General features: G+C 33.4%; 1 protein-coding gene across 5 annotated transcripts in view; it reads left to right on the top strand.

Moving 5' to 3' along the window:
• Positions 1-21,127, top strand: part of LOC129748643 (glycine receptor subunit alpha-4) — a 216,195-nt gene that overhangs the window by 163,051 nt on the left and 32,017 nt on the right. For 4 of the 5 annotated variants that reach the window (XM_055743309.1, XM_055743311.1, XM_055743308.1 and 1 more), the window contains exons 5-6: positions 16,287-16,386; positions 16,747-16,901. In XM_055743309.1, coding sequence (XP_055599284.1) covers positions 16,287-16,386; positions 16,747-16,901 — 255 coding nt within the window. The remainder of the gene's footprint in view (positions 1-16,286; positions 16,387-16,746; positions 16,902-21,127) is intronic. The other variant, XM_055743312.1, reaches the window with a different exon arrangement.

The following is a 21,127-nucleotide window of genomic DNA, read 5'->3' as shown; positions in this document are numbered from 1 at the left end:
ATGCTCAGTGGTTAATCGGAACTTTTGAAAATTTTAGCTATATAGAATTTTATCTTGATGTTAGATCAAACTCTCAGTTTCAAAAGTCAGAAAAAAGGATCGTAATCAATAATATCATTAAGTACTTAAAACTTGAAAGAATATAAAAATTAAATTTTAAGTAAAAAGCATGCCACCTAAAATTTCGAACATTTAAGTATAGAGAAAAATCTGAACCAATACACAAAAATACAAAAACAGTTTCGTACCATATATAAGATCTAAAAAAACAATCTGTCAAGCATAAGTAAATTGAAGAATATAAACACTTAAACTCGACCAAAAAATATATAAAATCAAGATCAACGAAAATCCAGCTTTTAAATTAACGTATGAATATAACTGAAAATCCAGATTCATAAAGCCAAATTTAGAATATTGATTCAAATTAACAATAAAATTCAGAATTAAATTTAATTGTCTGGATTACAGTTTCTTATCTTAAGATCATAAACTATAAATTTAAGTAATTTGTGAATATTTTGAATATTTATTCCAAATACTCAAAAAAGATTTGCCTTCATTCAGGGTTTGCCTGTTAAGAGAAAAATAATCTAAATACAAGAAAGTTTAAATTCTTTTTTTCTAAATTCTTTAATTCTTAGTGCAATTTGCCAATACCTAACTGAAAATTGAAAAAAAGATAATAATGACACAAATTTCGAAGACATTTTCAAACATTATATTGATTAAAAAAGTGTTGCTGTAAAATGAAATGAATAGTAACTTTTTTCTGAATTGTTAAATATTTGTCAAACTCAGCTCTGTTAATTCACAATAAGATTCAATTGATGTATTTAGTGCAAAGTCCGAAAAAAGACATTTGAAATAATTAAAAAAATTAAAAATAATTTTATATTTATTATTCTTAAATGTTCCGGGTCAATTTTTAATTTTTCTATTCTGACGACCATGTTTAAAGAAAACTGTAATGTATTTTAATACAGAGGTTAACACAAATCGAAAATACAACTCTATTTATGACGACTCCATCAAAAAAGATCTATTTTCTGTTGAAATCAATCTTCAACATTTTTTAAAAACTTTATCAGATAGAGGTTTTTGAATAGAAATGATGACTAAACTAAATTGAAACTTGATAGATTAAGCGTTCTTAAGTTACCGGAACTGATCATTAGCAGAACTTTATCATACGCTACCTCAACAAGAAAATAGGTTCGCTAAACAAAACTTAGCGAACTTATTAGAGCAAATCGTATGAGCGTTTTTGTGTCACAAACTGCCGGTTTTGAATATAAATTTATGTATGATATTTTTCATTCCATTAGCGGTTTTTTGAATGAACTTAAAATAATGAAATTCGAATAACGAACCATAATTCTGGATTTTTTTTTCTGATACAAAGGTATCCACTAGCTTTTATACACTTAAAAGGTAGGCTGACTAAGGAACAGTGCTAAAATATAGAAAAATACTCAAAAATTACAGGCTTAACAAAGTTTGCCGGGTCAGCTAGTTTTATTATAATTGATTGAAATTATCATTTAATGATAAAAAAAACGATGAAGTCATAGTTTCTCTCATTGTGAGAGAGTTTTATGAAGTTTTTGAATCTCATAGAAAATTCGAAACATCAAAATTTTTACATTTTTGATACCGTAAAAAACTTTACACAATGGGACGGATTGACTTAGTGATATTACCTAGAAACTTTATATGGAACTTATTATCCTACATCAACACTGTTGGTGTATGAATATTTTTCGAACAATCATTTAAATTTTTAAAATAAATATTTTTAAAAGTCCGTTACCAGTCTGGGCTAAATTGCATCGACATGCAAATCAATGATTCACAGTTAAAATTTTGTTTCCATATGCTAGAATATGATGTAAAATTTTTGTAGTATTATTTATCCCTAAATGCATCAGCACCCTTCTGCTTTCTTTTAAAAGAAAAAATATAAACTTTAATTCTAACAAAATCTTAAATAACTGCAGATCGTGCTTAATGCGTAACGACATCACAAATATATCAAAAACTTTTCAAATTTTTTTGTTTGATTTTTCATTAAGAACAAAGGTTTTTGCAACTTAGATACCCCTTTTTCTCAGTAGGGTGAAAATCGCATGTTATGTAAATTTAAAAATAACTGGTGAAACCAATTATTTTTCTGACTACGTTAATTTGATGTCCCATTAACCTTAAAACTTTTGATGTACAAACGGTAGGATTATCAGTGGACATTAGGGTTAAAGAAGCAATTGAAGTTGAAAAGTGTTGTGTGATGCCCCAAAAGACGGTATACAACGTATTTTATTGAGATTTTTTTTCCTTTCGATTCTGTTCTCGTTAAGAAGCTCTCTGTAACTTGATGGTTTCCTTCTCTGTCGCGAAAGGTGCGTTCCTTACAACCTGGCGAAAATATTTTTTCAACATTTTAAGCTTTGAGATATAGTGAAGTAAAAAAAAAACATGTTTTATTAGTTCAAAATAGTTTAATTGAACAGATCGTTGAAAATTATGTTAAAACACAATTCTTTCAATCAAATTTATTTCAAATACATTCTATGACTTTGATATAGTTTGGAAAACTTTGACTATGTCCATAATTAGGAACACATTGAAAATAGTGTTCCTAATTGTGGACATATGCTTTTTTTAGTTTTTACACGAACAAAACATCGTTCTAACATACTTATTACTTAAATCATGATAAAAAACAATCCGACAAAAATTTAAAAAAAAATCGGTTGACAAATTCAGCTTTAATCTTCTATTGCTTAACAGGTGTTTTTTAAGAAATTTGCTAACAATTCCATTCAATTTGGACATACTTGGAAACAATCCGGATTTTACGAAAAATCTTGTGAATTAGAAAGCTAATTTGTTTGTAAAATGAAAGTTCACATGATCCTTTACATTATCATTTTTTTTATAATGGTGATAAGTGAAAAATAACGTCAAAAATAAGCAAAATCAAACAGTATGTTAACATTAGGTACACATGCCACATTAGGAACACTTACCCCAGTAGAGAATAATAATCGAAATTGAAATTGTCCACTTTCTTCAGACTTCTAAGTTAGAAGTTCTAACAGAGCACTACCATCGAAGCGGGACGTCATAATTGTATGGTCACGCTAGATTTCCTTGATCCTAGATTTCTATATTTCTGTTTTGAATTGAGTCTCATTTATTTTTCCCATCCCAAAACGACCGTCTTTTTTTGTTTTGCCCAAAGAAAGCAGCGGTATTGACCTTTCATTCATGCTTTTTCTGGCTGTGGGAGTTTTTTTTTATTACAGGTAGGTAGGTCTTGTTTTAGGGATTATGACTTCCACGAGGATTCTTTTTTTTTTTTTTTGTTTCGATTATAGTCGTTTTACCATCTTTATGGCATTCGCGACTTTATCAACGTTGCAGTTGGCGGATCGTTATTGAAAAACTATCCGGTACAACTGTGTTCGATGTTTACTCTTGGGCTCGAACTCGCGGACATCGGCTCAGGAGACAACAGACTTGCCAACTGAGCTATATCACAAGCCCACACACACCACGAGGATTCGATTTTGATTCAGCATTTGAATTGAAGCGTTTGATGCATTGCGGGTGTAGTTTGGTACCTGGCGCTAGGATGTTGTACTTTGCTCTTTTCGTCGTTCTCGGTGGTTGTTGCTTTGTCCTGTATCTGGGGTTTTCCGGAAGGTTTTCCCAATGTCAGTTCGGTTTTCGTCTTTCCGATTGTCGGTTTGTTATGACATAATGTTCGATTTTTTTACTGGTGTAATTTCTGCAGCGTAGTACTAATTAATTATTCAAAGCATAACGTTCACATTTTTTGATTAAGCAATTAACTATAGAGTATTTCAGCAGCAGAATTAATCAAAAAGCTCTCTCTCTCTATAGGGGAGAGTGGGGATACTTGATCCCCTTTTCTTATTTTCACCATATCTTTTTGGAAAAATTTAGCAACTCGCCGTCTTTGACATTTTCCGACAGCTTGTAGTTTCTATGCTCCAAAAATTAGAACGATACTTGAACCCGTTGATAAACTAGAAGCATTTTCGTGGGAGTAAAAAAAATACGATTTTTCTGAAGTTAGGGGAGACTTGATCCTCTATTGAAGGAGGCTTGATCTTTTATTCAGGAAGCCCTAATTCTTGAATAAAAATCAAACAAAACCCCAAGATAGAATGTTAATTGACTATTTTGGTCATGTTTGTTCTCATTTCACAATTTATAGCAGACATAAGAAGAAAATTCTATAACTTTGTCTCAACGCTAATAACATTGCATACTTAAAGGCGCTATTTTTTTATAATTTAGAAAAAAATAATTATTTATGCTCTTTTCTTCAGACAATTGTTTGATAAATATTAGTTTTTGGATAAATATTAGTAATTTCGTAATCAGCAATCATAACGATCAATTCAGAAGAAGAATATGCCGTTTGGAAGGGGGATCAATTGTACCCAACTCTAGGGGATCAATTGTACCCATAATCAACATTTTAGAAAACTTTTTCTGAAAAAAGTTGAGAGTTTTCCATTACTATGAAAATATGGCATTATGAAGTTCATTTTACGTTCTAACGATTGATACATTGGAACAAATATTTTTTTCATAATTTTCCCATGTAAGGAACATTTTAAAGTGATGAAAAAAGATCTTCAAGTTACATTTTGTGAAATTTTTCAAACACAGTTCAATTACTCAAACAATTATTTTGTTAAAAATTTTTAAACTACAAGCATTGTTATTTTGCTCATTTTGGCACATTTTTCTAGAACATTTGATCTTTGTAAGCCATTCTAGTTTCGAGATATAGCTAAGGAATCAAGTATCCCCAGGGATCAAGTATCCTCATTCTCCCCTACCGAATTTGATCAAATAGAACACACAGTTGCAGTTCTATGGAAGCCGAAAATTCGCGTGAGTTGAACTCTTCAATTAATTGTCATAAATTTGCCAAACAGGAAACCGAAATGCCACAGCTAAAGCTTCATGGCAAAAGTTGTTTACATCACTCGAAAGGTAGACACAACTACCAAAAAGTAGGGAAACAAAACAAATCCTGCAAAAAATTACTTCCGGTTTTTCGACCCATAATCAACGATAAACTTTGCAATTCATATCACAACTCAGAACAAAGTTTACCGCCATTTCCGACAGAATTTTGCATCATTGTATGAATTTGCTGCCTGTTCAAAGTGTTATCGTTCTGGATGGGAAGAACAGGCCCAAGAAATGAATACACGTGATGAGTCTTTCGTGTCAAATTTCAATTAAAATCAACTGAAAATTGCTTCATCATTTTGATCCGCGCGTTTTCTCGACAGGCAGACGGCTTGCATCAAGTTGAGATGGGGAGCAAAAATTATGAACCATTTTTCAAAGGAACTTTATCGATTCATATCTTAATAAAACACGCTTGATTATTAAATTACTAAAGTTTGACCATTTTGTTGAACTTGACCTTTTACGATAAATTCATTATCAACATGATGGTTGAACTGACTGTAGAAAAATATTTCAGATAAAATAAGTTGACAATAGGTTATATTAAATTGTATATAAGTCTAAAGAAAATAATTTAATTGCACACCTTCGTACACAAACTTGGCATTTTTGTGATGAGGATAACAAAAAGTTTTCAGCAAAACGATTGTCCGAATGAACATAAGCAGCATAGTAGAAGTTAGGGGAAAACTGTAAAGACGCACCAGCGGGGCATCTTACCCCGCCCATGCCATAATTTTTCAAAAATATGTCAACTTATGGTTACGAATGATGTTTTTCTTTACTTTTGTTGCGGCAAACAAGCTTCTCTATCATTTCTTAGGTGAAAATTTCATTAAAACGACTTAAATTCTTAGAAACAGAAGGATAAATCGAATCTGCGTGAAACTTGTAATTATTCATGATTAACATTTAAGGTTTCATGGTCAATTAGACTGCGCAGACTAATAATATTTCTGCTTTTCATGTTTCCAAACGCATGCATGACTTTTAATATTTTTGTTGCGGATCCTGGGACTCCTCCCGGCCGTCGGTCGTGAGCTCACGCTTGCTAACCGCAGCGTGGCTCGTGACGGCATCGAGAGTAACCCTCTCGGTCCACGAACCTCCCCGGACTCGACCTCTGGCGGAACCTCCTGGCTGGCCTGGGACATCTCGCTGGCTGGTATCTGCACTGGCGACCCTCTGGCTGCTGGCTGGCTCTCTCCGGTGATCCTCTGGCTCGTCTCTGGGCTGGTTTGTCCCTCTGCGCTGGCTGCTGCAGAACTTGCTAACCGCAAGTCGAATACACTTGAGAGTATCCCTCTCACTAACTCATAGTTTTCCAATCCAGACGTATCTGGGCCCATAACCTGTTTTGAATTATTCATTTCAACAATTTTTTATATTTCATTTAATTTTTCACAAACTTTCAACTAAATCAAATCATATCAAAATTGGGGCAGAATGCGCGCCAGACCACGTGTTTCACGCTCAAATCTAGAATGCTGTAAACTTTTAATGAAAACCGAATATCAAAGCGAAATGTCATTCTTTTTATTTGCTGACTCCCAAATTACAATAAGAATGCATAATTATATCAAATTTTGTCCCTTTTCAAGTTTAAAAAGGGCACCAATATTTGATTCGAAAAAATCATCTGCTGCCACATTTTCCGCGATATCAGCCAAGAATTTGAATTTCGTTGCCTACTTGAAGGCGTTTTACCTATTACCTAAGGATATCAAAAAGTGTATTTCAAAACGCGAAATTTTCGAAACGTTTCGCAATAACAAATGAGTTTTTGCCAAAGTATATTTAGTTTATAAAAATGCGATGAACATGTTACTAAAAATTTGATGTACCAATCATTATATTCCATATAACCATTATTCTATTTTTGATCACCTTTTTTCCACTAGTTTCGGCATTCTACGCCACGGTGTGTTCTCTAGCTGGTTGAGTTTTTAACAAAAATATCATCAAAAATTTTTCTTTCTAGTAGGACGTAAAATAAATCTCAGAATTGTCGTAAACGTTCAATTAGGTGGTTACGTAATTTTTAGCTTTGTAGATAGCGTTAATGCTTAACTGGAGCGTTCTGTACAGTATTCTTCCACTCAAATTTGTTAACTTTGGACTTTTCAAAATACTAAATCGTGTCTCGATAATGTGAAACTAAAAATAATTTAGCTGTTCGATTTTCTTTGAATCGCTCGATTTAAAAAAAAAACCGAAGACGTCATTTATCTATCTTGAATTTCTTGGGAAGAAATCTTTTCTCATAGCTGAAGAATCTTTGAAGCTCTTTGAATCTTTAAAGCTGAAGACTATTAACATTCTCATCAATTCAGCCATAAATATGGCTTCTTGAGAATTGTATTTCTTATATTCAAGAATATTTAACAATTCAATGGTTTTCTTCCAAATTCGCCATACCGTTGATTTAGGATCAAAATACGGATACATTCAGTTGAAATCAATCATCCCACTTTAAAATGTGTTCAAAATTCTTCAGCCTTTTGCAAAACTCCGTTTAAAGATATAATGATTTATAATAAAAACGGTTTAGTCTTTAGATTTTTATTTTGTGAGAAAACGCATATTCTGGTTATGAAACACCTTTTTTTTTATTCACGCCTTTCGGTTTTCTTCTGTTATAGTTTCACAGAAATTAGCAGTCCACATTATCAAAGTAAAATTAGCTTTAGATATTCTATCGCAGTGGTATCTTAATTTTATTTAGTATATCCATGAAATCTATAAAAAAAATTAAATCTGGAATGTACTTTTGGACGAAATATGTTTAAAAGTTTGTAAAATTAAAAATATGAAAAATTAAGATTTTATTTCTTTGATATACCTACAATGCTAAACATCTCAATACAATGAACTTATACAAAACTTCAAATGCAAAAACAATTTTTTCACCGTTTGTCAGAGAAGAAATCTAGAGTTTGTTTTGATTAGGTCGTATAAACCATTATAAACAAAAATGAGTTATTGACTGCAAAGGATTGTTAAACCTTTGTTCTATGTAAGATAAAAATTTGGTTCTATTCAGTTTATTGATAACTCCTACAACATTATTTGAATTTATGACGTATAGTAAATTTCTCATTCTGCAATTTGGTTTTAACGACCATTTGCGTTGTTCTGAATTGCCGTGCATGCAAAACGTCGCCGCAAAATACAAGATCGGCGATTTGGTTTTTCGGTCCTTTTGCATTTTTGTAAAAACGCTAATAAGGCTGGAACAAATATCAATTTCTTCTTTTGTCTCTCCCCCCCCCCCCCCCCTTCGAAATTTAAAAAAAACCCGAAGGGGGAAATAAATAAAGTTTGAAGTAATTTATGTAAATTTCGATTAAAAATTCCAATATCTGAAAGATTAAAGACCAAAAAACAAATTTAAGAAGATGGATGTTATTTCACCTTTTGTTTTCTTGATTTGATTGAATTATTCGGTACAAAATTACTTGATTTACATGTTTTGTGCAACGATATAGTATGCAATTTTTTTTGCATACAAGCTTCCGTGCAATTTATTCCAATTTATTTGTTTTTCGCATTATTTTTTACTGTCCCCCCCCCCCCCCCCCCCTCGCGATGTTCCAACTCCGAGTGACAAAAGAAGGATTTGAAATTTGTTCCGGCCTAATTCAAACGAAATTCGGGTATGAAAGTGTCGTCAGCATTGAACAAATTTACGCTTTTCTTGATATTTCAACGGAGTCAAAGGTATTTGTAAGCTAAGGTATTTGAAGGTCTTATTAAAATATTCCTGCGATGGACAGAACAGTACCGCGCAAGTCGATGCAAGAAGCCTTCCCGATCAGGAGGGAAAAACAAAATTATATCAAAATGAGATATTTTGATACTTATCTTTTTATATCTAAATGAATTATAATTCAATACTCGTAGGATGTTAAAATATCTCAAATTATATCAAAAAATCTATACGATCATAGCTAAATAATATCAGTTTTTGATATGCTCCTATCAAGATTATATCTCGTTCAGATAGCATAGTTTGATATTGGACAGAACAAATTATATCAAAATTATTACTTATCAAGATATGAGTGCTTCGAGAAAATTTTCTAGTGGAAGGTCAATAAACCACATTATTTGATAAAACCATGCCCCATTTTTGGTTCCCCAAAAATTTGATTCAAATTTATGAATCTGTTGAGCGAAACTCGTTAATGTAAGGTTTGAGCCGTTGACTTCGATGTCCGTGTTTCAAAAAAAGTTGTACGTATATCAAAATAAGATATAATCATTTTATTTTAGGACAATCCGAAAAAAAATCTTGATCATTGAATATGGGCTCAACCCCGTTTTAGTTTGTCAATCAGAATAAGATATATTTCAGAATGAGGAAACTTAAAATCGAAAATTTGGAGTACTTAATTATAACTGAATCAGATGTAAATATCTTGGTGAGATACGTTTGAGTTATTATTTTGATATGCTCTCCTGATCGGGTTCAAACGGGCATTTCCGTGTTACATTTACGGTTCCGAGTGTTTAAACTTTACTTCAGAGAAATTCCAACGGAATATCGAAGTATTAGACAAATTATCAAGCTGGGATTCATCAATTTACAAAAAGACGTCTGCGTCAAACAATCAATGTAAAAGGTTTTAAGTACACTTTGACTTTGAAGAATCAAATTAATGTCCGTATCGAATAGGCAGGGTTATTTTTCATCTTTTTTTAGATTGGATACCAAGTTTTCAGACAATTCTGAACGATGGTTTCAAAAACTAGAATTTAAGCGGTGTTTCGAAGCTTCCAAGGTGATTTTCTTGAAACTCGTTAAGTGGCTCATACGACCTAATTAAATCAAACTTTAGAAATTACTTTGTTATTAAATTAAAAGGCAAGCAAATGATGGCTATAAAGAGTCAAACAAATATGGATAAGCCTTCGATACAATGTAAACCCCTTCCAAAGGCTATACAGTAACTTATCGTTATTTAGTCAGCCGCTCAGGTTATAAATGGTGTATTTTCTAAGCGAAAATAGCAGAGAAGCTTACCTGGGTTTAAAAAAATTTCGATTGAGAACTGGAACTTCAACGAAATTTGCTTAAAAATTAGTCAATTTCGGGATTCGTTTGTAATTTCAACCTATTTTCTAATTTCAAACGGAGTTTTAAGTTAAAAAAAGGGGTTGCATCGTTTGTAGCGAAAAGAAATTAGGTCTGCTAGAAAGAATTGAATTATGGAAAAAATTAAAAAATATGTTACTTTTAATTTATCGGCCTTAGCGGTGAAAAGTGATGTACTTTTTGGAAGCGACATCTAAAGATTATGAAATTTTTATATAGATGAATAGAAGGTTAGATGAAATGAAATATGGTAAAAATGAGCGGGTAGAATTTTCCGTAGTTTTGTTATTTCACGAGATTAACAGACAACAGTTGTAAGTTACTTACAAATTCAAAGCTGTCCAGCAACTCTGAGCCTTAATGCGGCAAATCGGTGTTCAAAATGTGAATGGTTCACGATTGTGAGAAATTTGATATTCGTATGTCTAAATTTGAGAAAAATTAGCAGAGTCAGATTCATATTGTAAAATAAATTGTATGAAACAAAAAGTCGTGCAGTGGTGTTTTTTATTTTCTGGACGCTTCAAACTTTGAGGTCTTTTCTTCCACTTCCTTAAATGCAATTTAAGGAAATATTATCACACTTCTTCAAACTAAAGCAATTTTGCTGCAACTAAATTGAATAATTTCTAAAGAGAAAATGCTTAAAGCTGTTCATGAGCGGATTATTCAATTTTAACATACCTGTTAAAACCCGATCAGAAGAGAAAAACAGAATTACATGAAGATGAGATATTTCGATATTCATTGTTTTCCTATCAAAATGAAATATGTATAATTCAGTACTCGTAGGATGTTAAAATATCTCAAATTATAACAAAAAGTCCATGCAAGCATATCTAAATTATATCACCCCTTGATAGCATTATATCAAGATTATATCTCAATCAGATAGGATTTAGACCACTAAAAATGCATTAATATGAGTCTTCCATGCACGCTTGTGTGCAATGTTTGTCTTATACCCATTCACTTGTACGCAATATTGAACTGCCTCTTGACTTGTACTCAAACTTTCATGCATTGCTTCCAACTTGAACAATTCTTGAAAAGTTTGGGAAATTGCCAGCCAGGAAATTCGAACCTCGACCTACAGGTTTAGAGGCGCGCAGGCTACCACAGAACCATGCCTGATGCATTGGAATGAGATCTTCAAACTTCCAATAAAGGTTTTCGAATCATTTACTTGCTCGGCAGAAAAAACAACTGATTGCATCAAAAGAGATATTATCATTTTTTTTTCGTATTGAATGTACAGCGGCGCGTATTCGCAACACAATTTTGTTCTGTTTCTTTGAATATGGCTTTTGAAAATCAAGTTTTTAAAGCCACTAATGTAAATCATAAGCATTTGTAGAAAACACTTTTCTTCAACGAGTGCACTCGTTTTTACACAAAATGTACGTGGAATACATAGCAAATCAGCGATTTTCTTGGGTGGGGCATGATAGAGCATGTTCCCCTACAGATTTAAGTTTTTTTTTCGAACCGACCAAAACAAATTTTTTATATTGAAGCTGTAAGTAACTGAAAAAATTGAAATTTCTCTTTTACACTCATAGTAGCAGTTGTAAAAAAAAACAATGTCTATTTAGCAAATCTCTGTGCCGATAATGCGCTGATAAGTGTACTGAACCAAAGATGATATGATTGGAAAAGCACTACTGACATAAAGACTCGATCTCCTAAGTTCAATGATGCATGACCACTACCAATGTGGTACAAAAAAGGTGATGAATAAACACGCACACTGTTACAGAACTCGTTATGCAAAAAGTAAAAAGGTAGACAAAACCTATGTCACTTGCCAGGATGTTTATGTATCCTAGGCGAGAATCGTAAACAGCAGTTGGCAATGATTTTTGGCTTTCTTACAGAAAGGCATAGCGAACGGTCAGTTGGGGATATCATTAATTAAGGGTCCAAGACCCCACTTTATGTATACCAATCGACTCAGCTCGACGAGTTACGATGATGTCCGTGAATTTGTATGTTCCATTCAAACGTTCTTACCACATTAACTCCTATTCTAGGTTTCACGATTTTGATGAATTTAGTATAAAAAAATTGGATTTTTTTCCTGTAGGTCATATCTCAAAACCAAAAAAAAAACAAAATTGTTTAAAATTGTTCTTTTCCATAGAACATATCATGCTTACGTTGGCTTCAAAAAAGGTAGCCATTTGCTCAGCAGCAGTAGTCAGCAATCGCTAAATTAATTACCGAGGCAATCAAAAATTTGACAGAAAGTTCGTCTAACAGCCGAGAATCGATCCCACGACATCTATCATGAGAGTTTAGGAGGCTAACCCCTTGACCACTAGTGAGCGTCGAGAAATGTGGCTCTCAAACTTAAACAGTTTGAAATATTTTGATAGTAAATAAACTCTTTGAATATCAGTTCGCTTATCCTCCAAAAAACGTACTGGACATCTTTTTTTATATTGAGTTTAGTAATTTTTGCTTTCGATTTTTTTAATCATAATCTTTTTTGTAGATAAATCATATACATATAATTCAGAAATAAGGTATCCATCATTGTGTCATATGTTTCCAAAGATTATTTACACTCTGTAAGAAAGCCTCCAATCCACTGTTAAGTGTATTAAATCGGGTTTTTCTCTAATTTTCGCTTTTGGTTGTTTGCTTGAAAATGCAACTGACGTCACGAATTGTCATGGTTACAATGTTTACAAAAAAAACTTTTACTATCACTTAACACGGGCTTTCCATCGCCACCTGAGATGTGTATACAGGTTGGACCACTACCACTAAGAATGTTTCTTTTCTACTGTCGGCTTACATACACACAGCACACGGTACATCATTCAACTATATCCTTGCTGGTCGATTGTTTCCATCCTGCTTTGTCTTGTGAAAGGATTTGAGATATGTTTTATTTGGTTTTTTTTTTTCAAACATATGTATAGTGGCCTACAATATGAAAAGCGGTTGCGCTGCGAGGACAACGCTAGTTATAAGAAAGCTTATTAATGCCGGCCCGGTATGGAATCTTATACCGATAATTCCACTTCCAAGGAAGTTCATTATTGAAGTAAAGTAAAGTCTAGTAATGCATTTTTGAAACCAATTAATAAAAGTTTTATTTAGTTTTCTTTTAGATCTTTTTAAAGTTTTAAACACATTCATCGCAGCTAATTTCTTACCCGACAACAAACAATGCTCGTTTCATAATAACGTTGAATGTCAAAACTGTTTGGGCACCAAATGCGTTAACTTTTTCAATTTAGACATTATCGTGTCACAAATTAGTCTAATTTCTACTGTCTTGCTTTCGGCCCCGAAAAGACATCTTTTCTACTATAAGGTATCAGCCCCAAAAGCATCATTTGGTTATAAATTGTTTGAAAAAATTTAATACAAGGCACACTGATGGTGTTTTGAACGATGAAGAAATAAATACCATGAAATGTAGACATGGGCATTGGGTAGAGTTAAGCCCGTCAACCTTAGGTAGAGCTCTGTCATCACGGAGCCAGCACTTCTTCCTACAAAATTCAAGCATGAGACAACAAGAACAGAACATGAAATCGAGCTGTCGCTGGCGCTTTTTTTTAATTCAAATTAAACTTCTTACATGAACGTGTCAACTTTGGTAAATATTTGAAACTACTCATTGAACTTTGCTTGGGATAATTACATCAAACATTTGCATTACTTTCAACAGGAAACCCTCGCCTTGAGCTGCAATTACCTGATGGTTTACCCAAAACAGAGAGCGAGGAAACAGTCATTATGGTGCAAGCTGCGAGTAAATTAAAACAAACATTCGAAATAAATAATTTAAGGTTTTGGCGGCGCCCTCAATTGAACACCAAGCGAGCCCATAATTGCACATTTGTTACCGCAGATTAACGATTAGTGGGAAGCTATTATTAGCGTAACGGCAGCAGCAGCAACATCGGAGCTTTAAAAACTTTTCCCGCGGCTGAAAAACGACGCCACTTTCAAGGCAGAGATGCACAGAAAAGAAGGAAAACTAAAGGAAACTAAACCGGAACTTCAAACCTCGGCTGGGTATGCTAATAAGTGCGGTTTGAACCAACCGGAAGCCGTCGTTGCTGGATCGGTACAACTGTGGGCGACTACATGTGTGTTCTAGGCGCATATGGACTCAAAACAGCTCAGCTCAGCCGGTTTCAGTCCATTCAGGAGATTTGCTGTGGCCCAGCCGGTTGTTATGGTGCCTTGCATGCCAATTCGATATGATACCGGTTGAAAATTGAACGTAAATCTTCGTTTGATGTATGTGGAAATGTAGATTAGTCGTTTATGAAAATGTACATGCATTAATTTACACATGGCTTATACCTACCGGTCTTTTCCCTGCAGCGAGCCGACGCACACAGGGGAAAACGATGTAAAAAGGTGATCAAAATTGTTTACGCCAAAACGGAGCGTTTTAGACCCATAGTGTCTTCGGGACATTTTACCTACATTCAAAGCACTTTAAAATGAGCTTTTGATAAAAATGATTAAATCACCTAGCAGTGAGATAGAAAAAATATTTTTTGTATTTTTCATTTAAGAGCACTTATGTCTTTGGCAAGTTTTTAGATTGTAAAAAATGTAGCAATTTTGTTGAAGACTTTAACATCAATGAAGCTAACCCAAAAAAGTTAGAAGGGTTCAAAATAAAAAAATATTTTTTTATCAAAATTTTCAGTATTTTAACAATATCTTTCCAGGCCGAGTTTATTCGAGCAAGATAAGTTTGAAAGAGTTTTGAGTCACTTAAAATCGAATAGTTTTGTGGAACACACTTAATAAAAATATTCAGACTGAAACGAGTTAGATTGAAAAAACTAAGAAAAATTAGCTGTTTTCGAACACCTGTATCTTCCTAGTTCGGTTGAGTTCGGTTCATTTTTTGGTTGCATTAAAATCAGGCAGGTTTCAACGTTGTAAAAACATATAGTTTACAATGTTAAGTTGTTTATTTTGTAGCTTTATAAGTGATTAAAGTTAGCTATTTTCAAGGAATCTAGAGGACAAATTCCAAGTTTATTTGAACTGACAATTAGCAACCGTTTTTATTTTGGTGAAATTTTAGCCAAATCATTCTCTCGCTCGCGTATGACGTTTTTAAGCCTCCATTGACGAACCTTATCATCTACCTTTCCGCTTACAATACAATATACTTGATGAGTTTGTTTTTCGGTTAGCTAATTTTAAATGCAAAAAAAAATTCCTCTAGATTCCTTGAAAATAGCTAACTTGAATCATTTATAAAGCTACAAAATAAACAACTTAACATTGTAAACTATACGTTTTTACAACGTTGAAACCTGCCTGATTTTAATGCAACCAAAAAATGAACCGAACTCAACCGAACTAGAAAGATACAGGTGTTCGAAAACAGCTATTTTTTCTTAGTTTTTCGAATCTAACTCGTTTCAGTCTGAATATTTTTATTAAGTGTGTTCCACAAAACTATTTGATTTTAAGTGACTCAAAACTCTTTCAAACATATCTTGCTCGAATAAGCTACGCCTGAGAAGATATCGTTAAAATACTGAAAATTTTGATAAAAAAATATTTTTTTATTTTGAACCCTTCCAACTTTTTTGGGTTAGCTTTTACGATGTTGACGTCTTCAACAAAATTGCTACATTTTTTACAATCTAAAAACTTGCCAAAGACATAAGTGCTCTAAAATGAAAAATACAAAAAATATTTTTTCTATCTCACTGCTAAGTGATTTAATCATTTTTATCAAAAGCTCATTTTAAAGTGCTTTGAATGTAGGTAAAATGTCCCGAAGACACTATGGGTCTAAAATGCTCCGTTTTGACGTAAACAAATTTGATCACCTTTTTACATCGTTTTCCCCTGTGTGCGACGCCAGGTGTTGAATGACTTCATAAATGGGTTCGTTTAGTTTCCCTAAACGTCTTTGGAACGGCCTTGTTAGCTTACATGGGAAATTGAATGGCATAGATTTAGTAATCGTAACTGCAGGAGCATAAAGAAAACATGTACATGTACACAAATTTCATAGATAAGATAAACTCGTAAACCATTCTTAGAAAAATTAAACATTAATACCAAATAGATTCATTAATTTCATACTTTTAGTTCATCTACAAAACGGACGTATTCATAATAAATTTAGTTAACCAAGATTTTTCTATTAATTTTTCAGAGGTTCGACCCCCTTCGAAAAAGGGCACTCCGGTTGTGGTGGAATTTAGCATATTTGTAGTAGACATCAACTCGATCAATGTGGAGGACATGGACTTCAGGTAACTATGGTTGATTGATTTTTTGCGACCCTGCAACACCGAATGAGCTTAGTGTTGCTAAAACTTTTGTAAATTTTCCCTTTTTTTTAAATCTTTTCTATACTGTTCTTCCTATAAATGAACTAGCTGCCCCGACTTAGATTTTTTTTTCGCTGTACACACTTGTCATGGAATGATCCGTATATTTTTCAAAAGGTTGTTAATTTTCTTCACATGAATAGATTTTTATCCTTTTCTAGAATTACAATTTTATTTTCCCTTTCCCACTTCTCATGACATGTAATTATCTTGTAAACATGCTGAATCAAACGAAAAACTAACACGGCTGTTTCCCATTGCATTCTTGACTTCTTCTTGCAGAGTAGATATGTTTGTGCACCAAAAGTGGGTTGAATCGAGGCTGGACTTGCACGACGACATCTTCGAGGACGGTGACGATCACGTGATACTTCCGCCGGAGTTTTTCGATAACCTCTGGCAGCCGGATCCGTACTTTCTCAACTCCAAAATTTCCGGTAAGTGCTACTGATTCAGTTTCCTGATTCACACGGGTTTTTACCTTTATCGTCATAAATTCATTATATGTAATTATTAGAGACCCAAACATTGCTTCCATTTACAATTCAACTACCGAATTTGATTGCATTCTATCATTGGCTTTCCTCCCATTTTAACATCGCACGAAAATGCTTTTTGAATCGCTACAATGTATGTGCTTTCTATGGCTGCTAACATGCTCTCAAATGTACTTGTTTCATTTCATTTGTCTGTAGGGTAGGATATTATTCATATTACATTTTATGGTACATCGAGAGCAAAAATTTGTTAAGAAAAACAATGATTCCAAAAAAATATATCAAAATTAAAGATTGCATATTAACTTTTGAAAATGAATTTTTTACTGTATGATTTCTGAACTTTCTCTCAAAAACATTCTCCATAATCTAAAGAACATTTTCACATGTGTTAACAACACATTGATTAGCATTTTGCTGCAGATTTAAATTTTTAACTATCAATACAGCAACTCAGCTACAAGAATTTGGAAGGCATACTTTTCACCATACCATACTTTTAACACGAGTTTAATATACATATTCTTTATGTGACTTACAAAAGCTAATCGTACATGAAGTAATTTTAACATTTTGCTAGTGTTTTATTTTCTGAAATATCATGATCATGATTAAATAACAGCTTATTTGAAATCAAGATCCAATCAAGATTTCAATGACTACATTATATAATGTCTTATAAATTTCTTATTTCTTGGTTCATTTTATCAGAATATTTCGAGACTCTAAAATCAATAACATCCTTGTTAAAATAATTGATCGGGAAATTTTACGACTAATCTGGAAGTGTTGCTAGATAATTTCGATGAACATAATCATGCTCTATTTGAGACATTATAACTATATTTTCGAAACTCCTACCGGTTTGCCGTCTTCAGTAAAGTTGTATTGTAACCAGACCGAAAGGAAACTTTTTAAACTACAGGCATTTCAAATTCTAAGAAGTTGCAATTCGACATATCGTATTGTGCAATCCACATCAAGGCAAGCTCGTATTCTCATATGAGATTAAAAATGATAGAGAAAGTGATGAAACATTTTCCCCAAGTTTTCATGAGAGAAAAAAAGGTTTTAATCGATTACTTTATTTGCATAGTATAGTAATATCATTTTTATACAATCATATTCAACCAATCTCCTTAAAGTTTTAAGCTTGCTACAAATGAAATCAGTATCAAAATAACAGGCATTTCCCCAAAATTTTAAGATAGATCTTTACGAAACACCCAGCTTTCAAGAAAAATTTAATTGTTGAGAGATGAATTCGAATCTTGCCCTCCAGACTTTGTTTTTTTTTTTTCAATATACAAGCAAAAAATTATATTGTGTAACTAAAATTTTTTGGTCGAGAAGGATGAAAATTTTTTTTAAGAAAAGTGCACATTTGTATACAATTTAGACATAGAACCGATTGATATAAAAATATACTAACCTTTTCTTTATGCGTGCGTATCTCTATGCCAATTATAAATACAAAACTATGTATGTACCAACGTGTACTTCAATACTGCCTAACCTCGAATCCCATTAGTGTACTGAAGGGTGTTCGCATAAAAACATGTTTAAATTAATTATCTTTTTTTTAGTTCAGGCGGCGACGGAAATCTATATATATAAAAATGAATTTCTGTCTGTCTGTCTATCTGTCTGTCTTTCTGTCTGTTCCCTATAGACTCAGAAACTACTTAACCGATTTACGTGAAACTTGGCAGGTGGGGGTATTAGAGGCCGGGGAAGGTTCCTATAATGGTTTGGGACCCCTCCCCCTAACAGGAAGAGGGGGAGGGGTCTCCCAAACAAAAGACAATTTTTTGCATAACTCGAGAACCAATCACGCAAATGGTATCAAATTTGGCATGGGGTGGTATTTGGGAACGAGGAATATTTCTATGAATATGAGGTACCCCTCCCTCCTCTCAGTGAGGTGATAGAAAGGGGAGTGGGGGGCTACCTTACAATTTTTCATATAACTCGAAAACTAATCAAGATATTGGAACCAAATTTGGCATGGGAAGGTATTTGGTTACGAAAAATATGTCAATGATTATTTGAGACCCCTCCCTCTTGCAGTTGCAAGGGGGAGGGGCCTCTTTCATATTTTTTCACATAACTCAGAAACTAATAAAGCAAATGGAACCAAATTTGGCATGTGAAGGTATTTGGATACGAAAAATATTTCTATAATTATTTGAGATCCCTCCCTCTTTCCAGTAGGGGGATATAAAGGGGGGGGCCTCTTTTAAATTTTCCACATAACTCAAAAACTAATCAAGCAAATAGAACCAAATTTGGCATGGGTGGATTTTTGGAAACGTGACATGTTCTAATGATAGTTTGAGACCCCTTCCTCCTTCCAGCGGGAAGAAAGGAAAGAGGGAGTAGAGTTTCATACAATTTTTATTGCATAACTCAAGAACTACAACAGCAAATGGAACCAAATTTGGCATGGAACGATATTTGGATACGAGAAATGTTTCTATTATAAATGGAAGTCTCACTTTCTTAAACGGAAAGATATAAAGGGAGAAAGGGGGGCTTCCATAATTTTTTTTTGCATAACTCGAGAATAAATCGAGCAAATGAAACCAAATTTGGTTTCATAAAGTATGTGAGTAAAAATACTTATATGAATATTAATTTCTCCTCCCTCACTTCAATGGGGAGAACGGAAGGGAGGATGGTTCTTCCTTTTAAGTTTGTGCATAACCCAAGAATTTACTACACAAATAAAACCAAATTTGGAAGGGATGGTATTTCAATACGATAAATTTTTCTATGTGAAACAATTTATTTCTTGCTGTAGAAGGATAGAATTGGCAACAAGGAAGGGAAAGGAAAGCTTATACTTAACTTTTTTTTACAAAATCCGAGAAATAGACAAAACTTAACATGGAAAACCATTTGGATATTATTCTATGATTATCTGACACCATCCTCCTTTCAGTGAGTAGGTACATAGTCGGAGGGAGGTTAGCCCAATACAATTTTATTAGCATAAGTTCTCAATTTATGCTAACGAACGAAGCCAATAAATGGAAACAAATATGGCATGCAAAGGTATTTGGTTAAGAGATATGTTTCTACGATTGTTATAGACCCTTACGCTTTACAATGTAGAAAGAGAGGGGAAGAAAGGAGGGGCTCCATACAAATTTGGTTGTAAAGCAAAAAAACTTATCAACCAATGAAACTATATTTGATTTAAGAGGATTTTTGACCTCGAAAAAAAGGGTATGATTATTAAAGACCACGACATCCATTCAGCAGGGGATGATGGGAAGGACAGAGGGGGCTCTCTTTTCAGTTTTTAGTAGAAATCCAGAACATGTCATGCAAAAACAACCGTATTTTATAAGTTAGATTGTTTGCGTAAGATTAATATAAGAACCTCCTTTTTCAGGGCAAAGCTTAAAGAAACATATTAAAATTATCAGGACTTATAGATCAAGATTCAGAAAAATAGTTGAAGTCATTTATGTATTGCATTTCGAAAATCCAGCTGCAGCTCTTATTTCATAGCGGTTGCTTTTGAATTATGTTATAATTTGATTCGAAATAATGCAAATACAACAAATAAAAATTTGAATAATTTCCGAAAAAAATCATTTGTTTTTGAAAGGTGTAGCAAAGCACACCGGGTCAGCTAGTACTCAATAAAAATTCCGGTCGACCAAGTCCAAATTTACGAGCTTTTCGTTTGACACCTGCCATCAGATTTTGAACAGTAACGTTATCCACTTTCTTCCGCTCCTAGCTGCTAACAGTTTTCTGGGTCTTCATAAGGTCAACCAATATTTTTCGATTGAACGAAGTTCTGATATTGGAGGGAGGGAAATTCTTAACCTTGGGTAAACCTGAATGTTGTTAGCGACATACCCTTCCATCGCCTTTTTCGCCATGTTTCTTCAGGAAAGGCAGCAAACGCTTTTGAAGACATTCTTCAGGGTGGCCACTCAAAATCAATTTTTGATTTCCCGCATTTTTCCCGTTTTTTTCCCGCATGGTCTCACGAAATTCCCGGTTTTATACAACAGAAAACCAAACCAAATTCCGAATATTCATTTTTTAAACCATATAAACGAAAAACGATTAAGGGGGGGGGTAGGGTCTAACATTTTCAAAAAATCGATTTTTTTATTTTCTTATTGTAAAACATTTCAAGAATG

Source organism: Uranotaenia lowii, chromosome 2 (assembly GCF_029784155.1).
Source record: "Uranotaenia lowii strain MFRU-FL chromosome 2, ASM2978415v1, whole genome shotgun sequence".
Lineage (NCBI taxonomy): Eukaryota > Metazoa > Arthropoda > Insecta > Diptera > Culicidae > Uranotaenia > Uranotaenia lowii.
The sequence above is the reverse complement of the archived record's forward strand: the minus strand, read 5'-3'. Positions and strand labels throughout refer to the sequence as shown.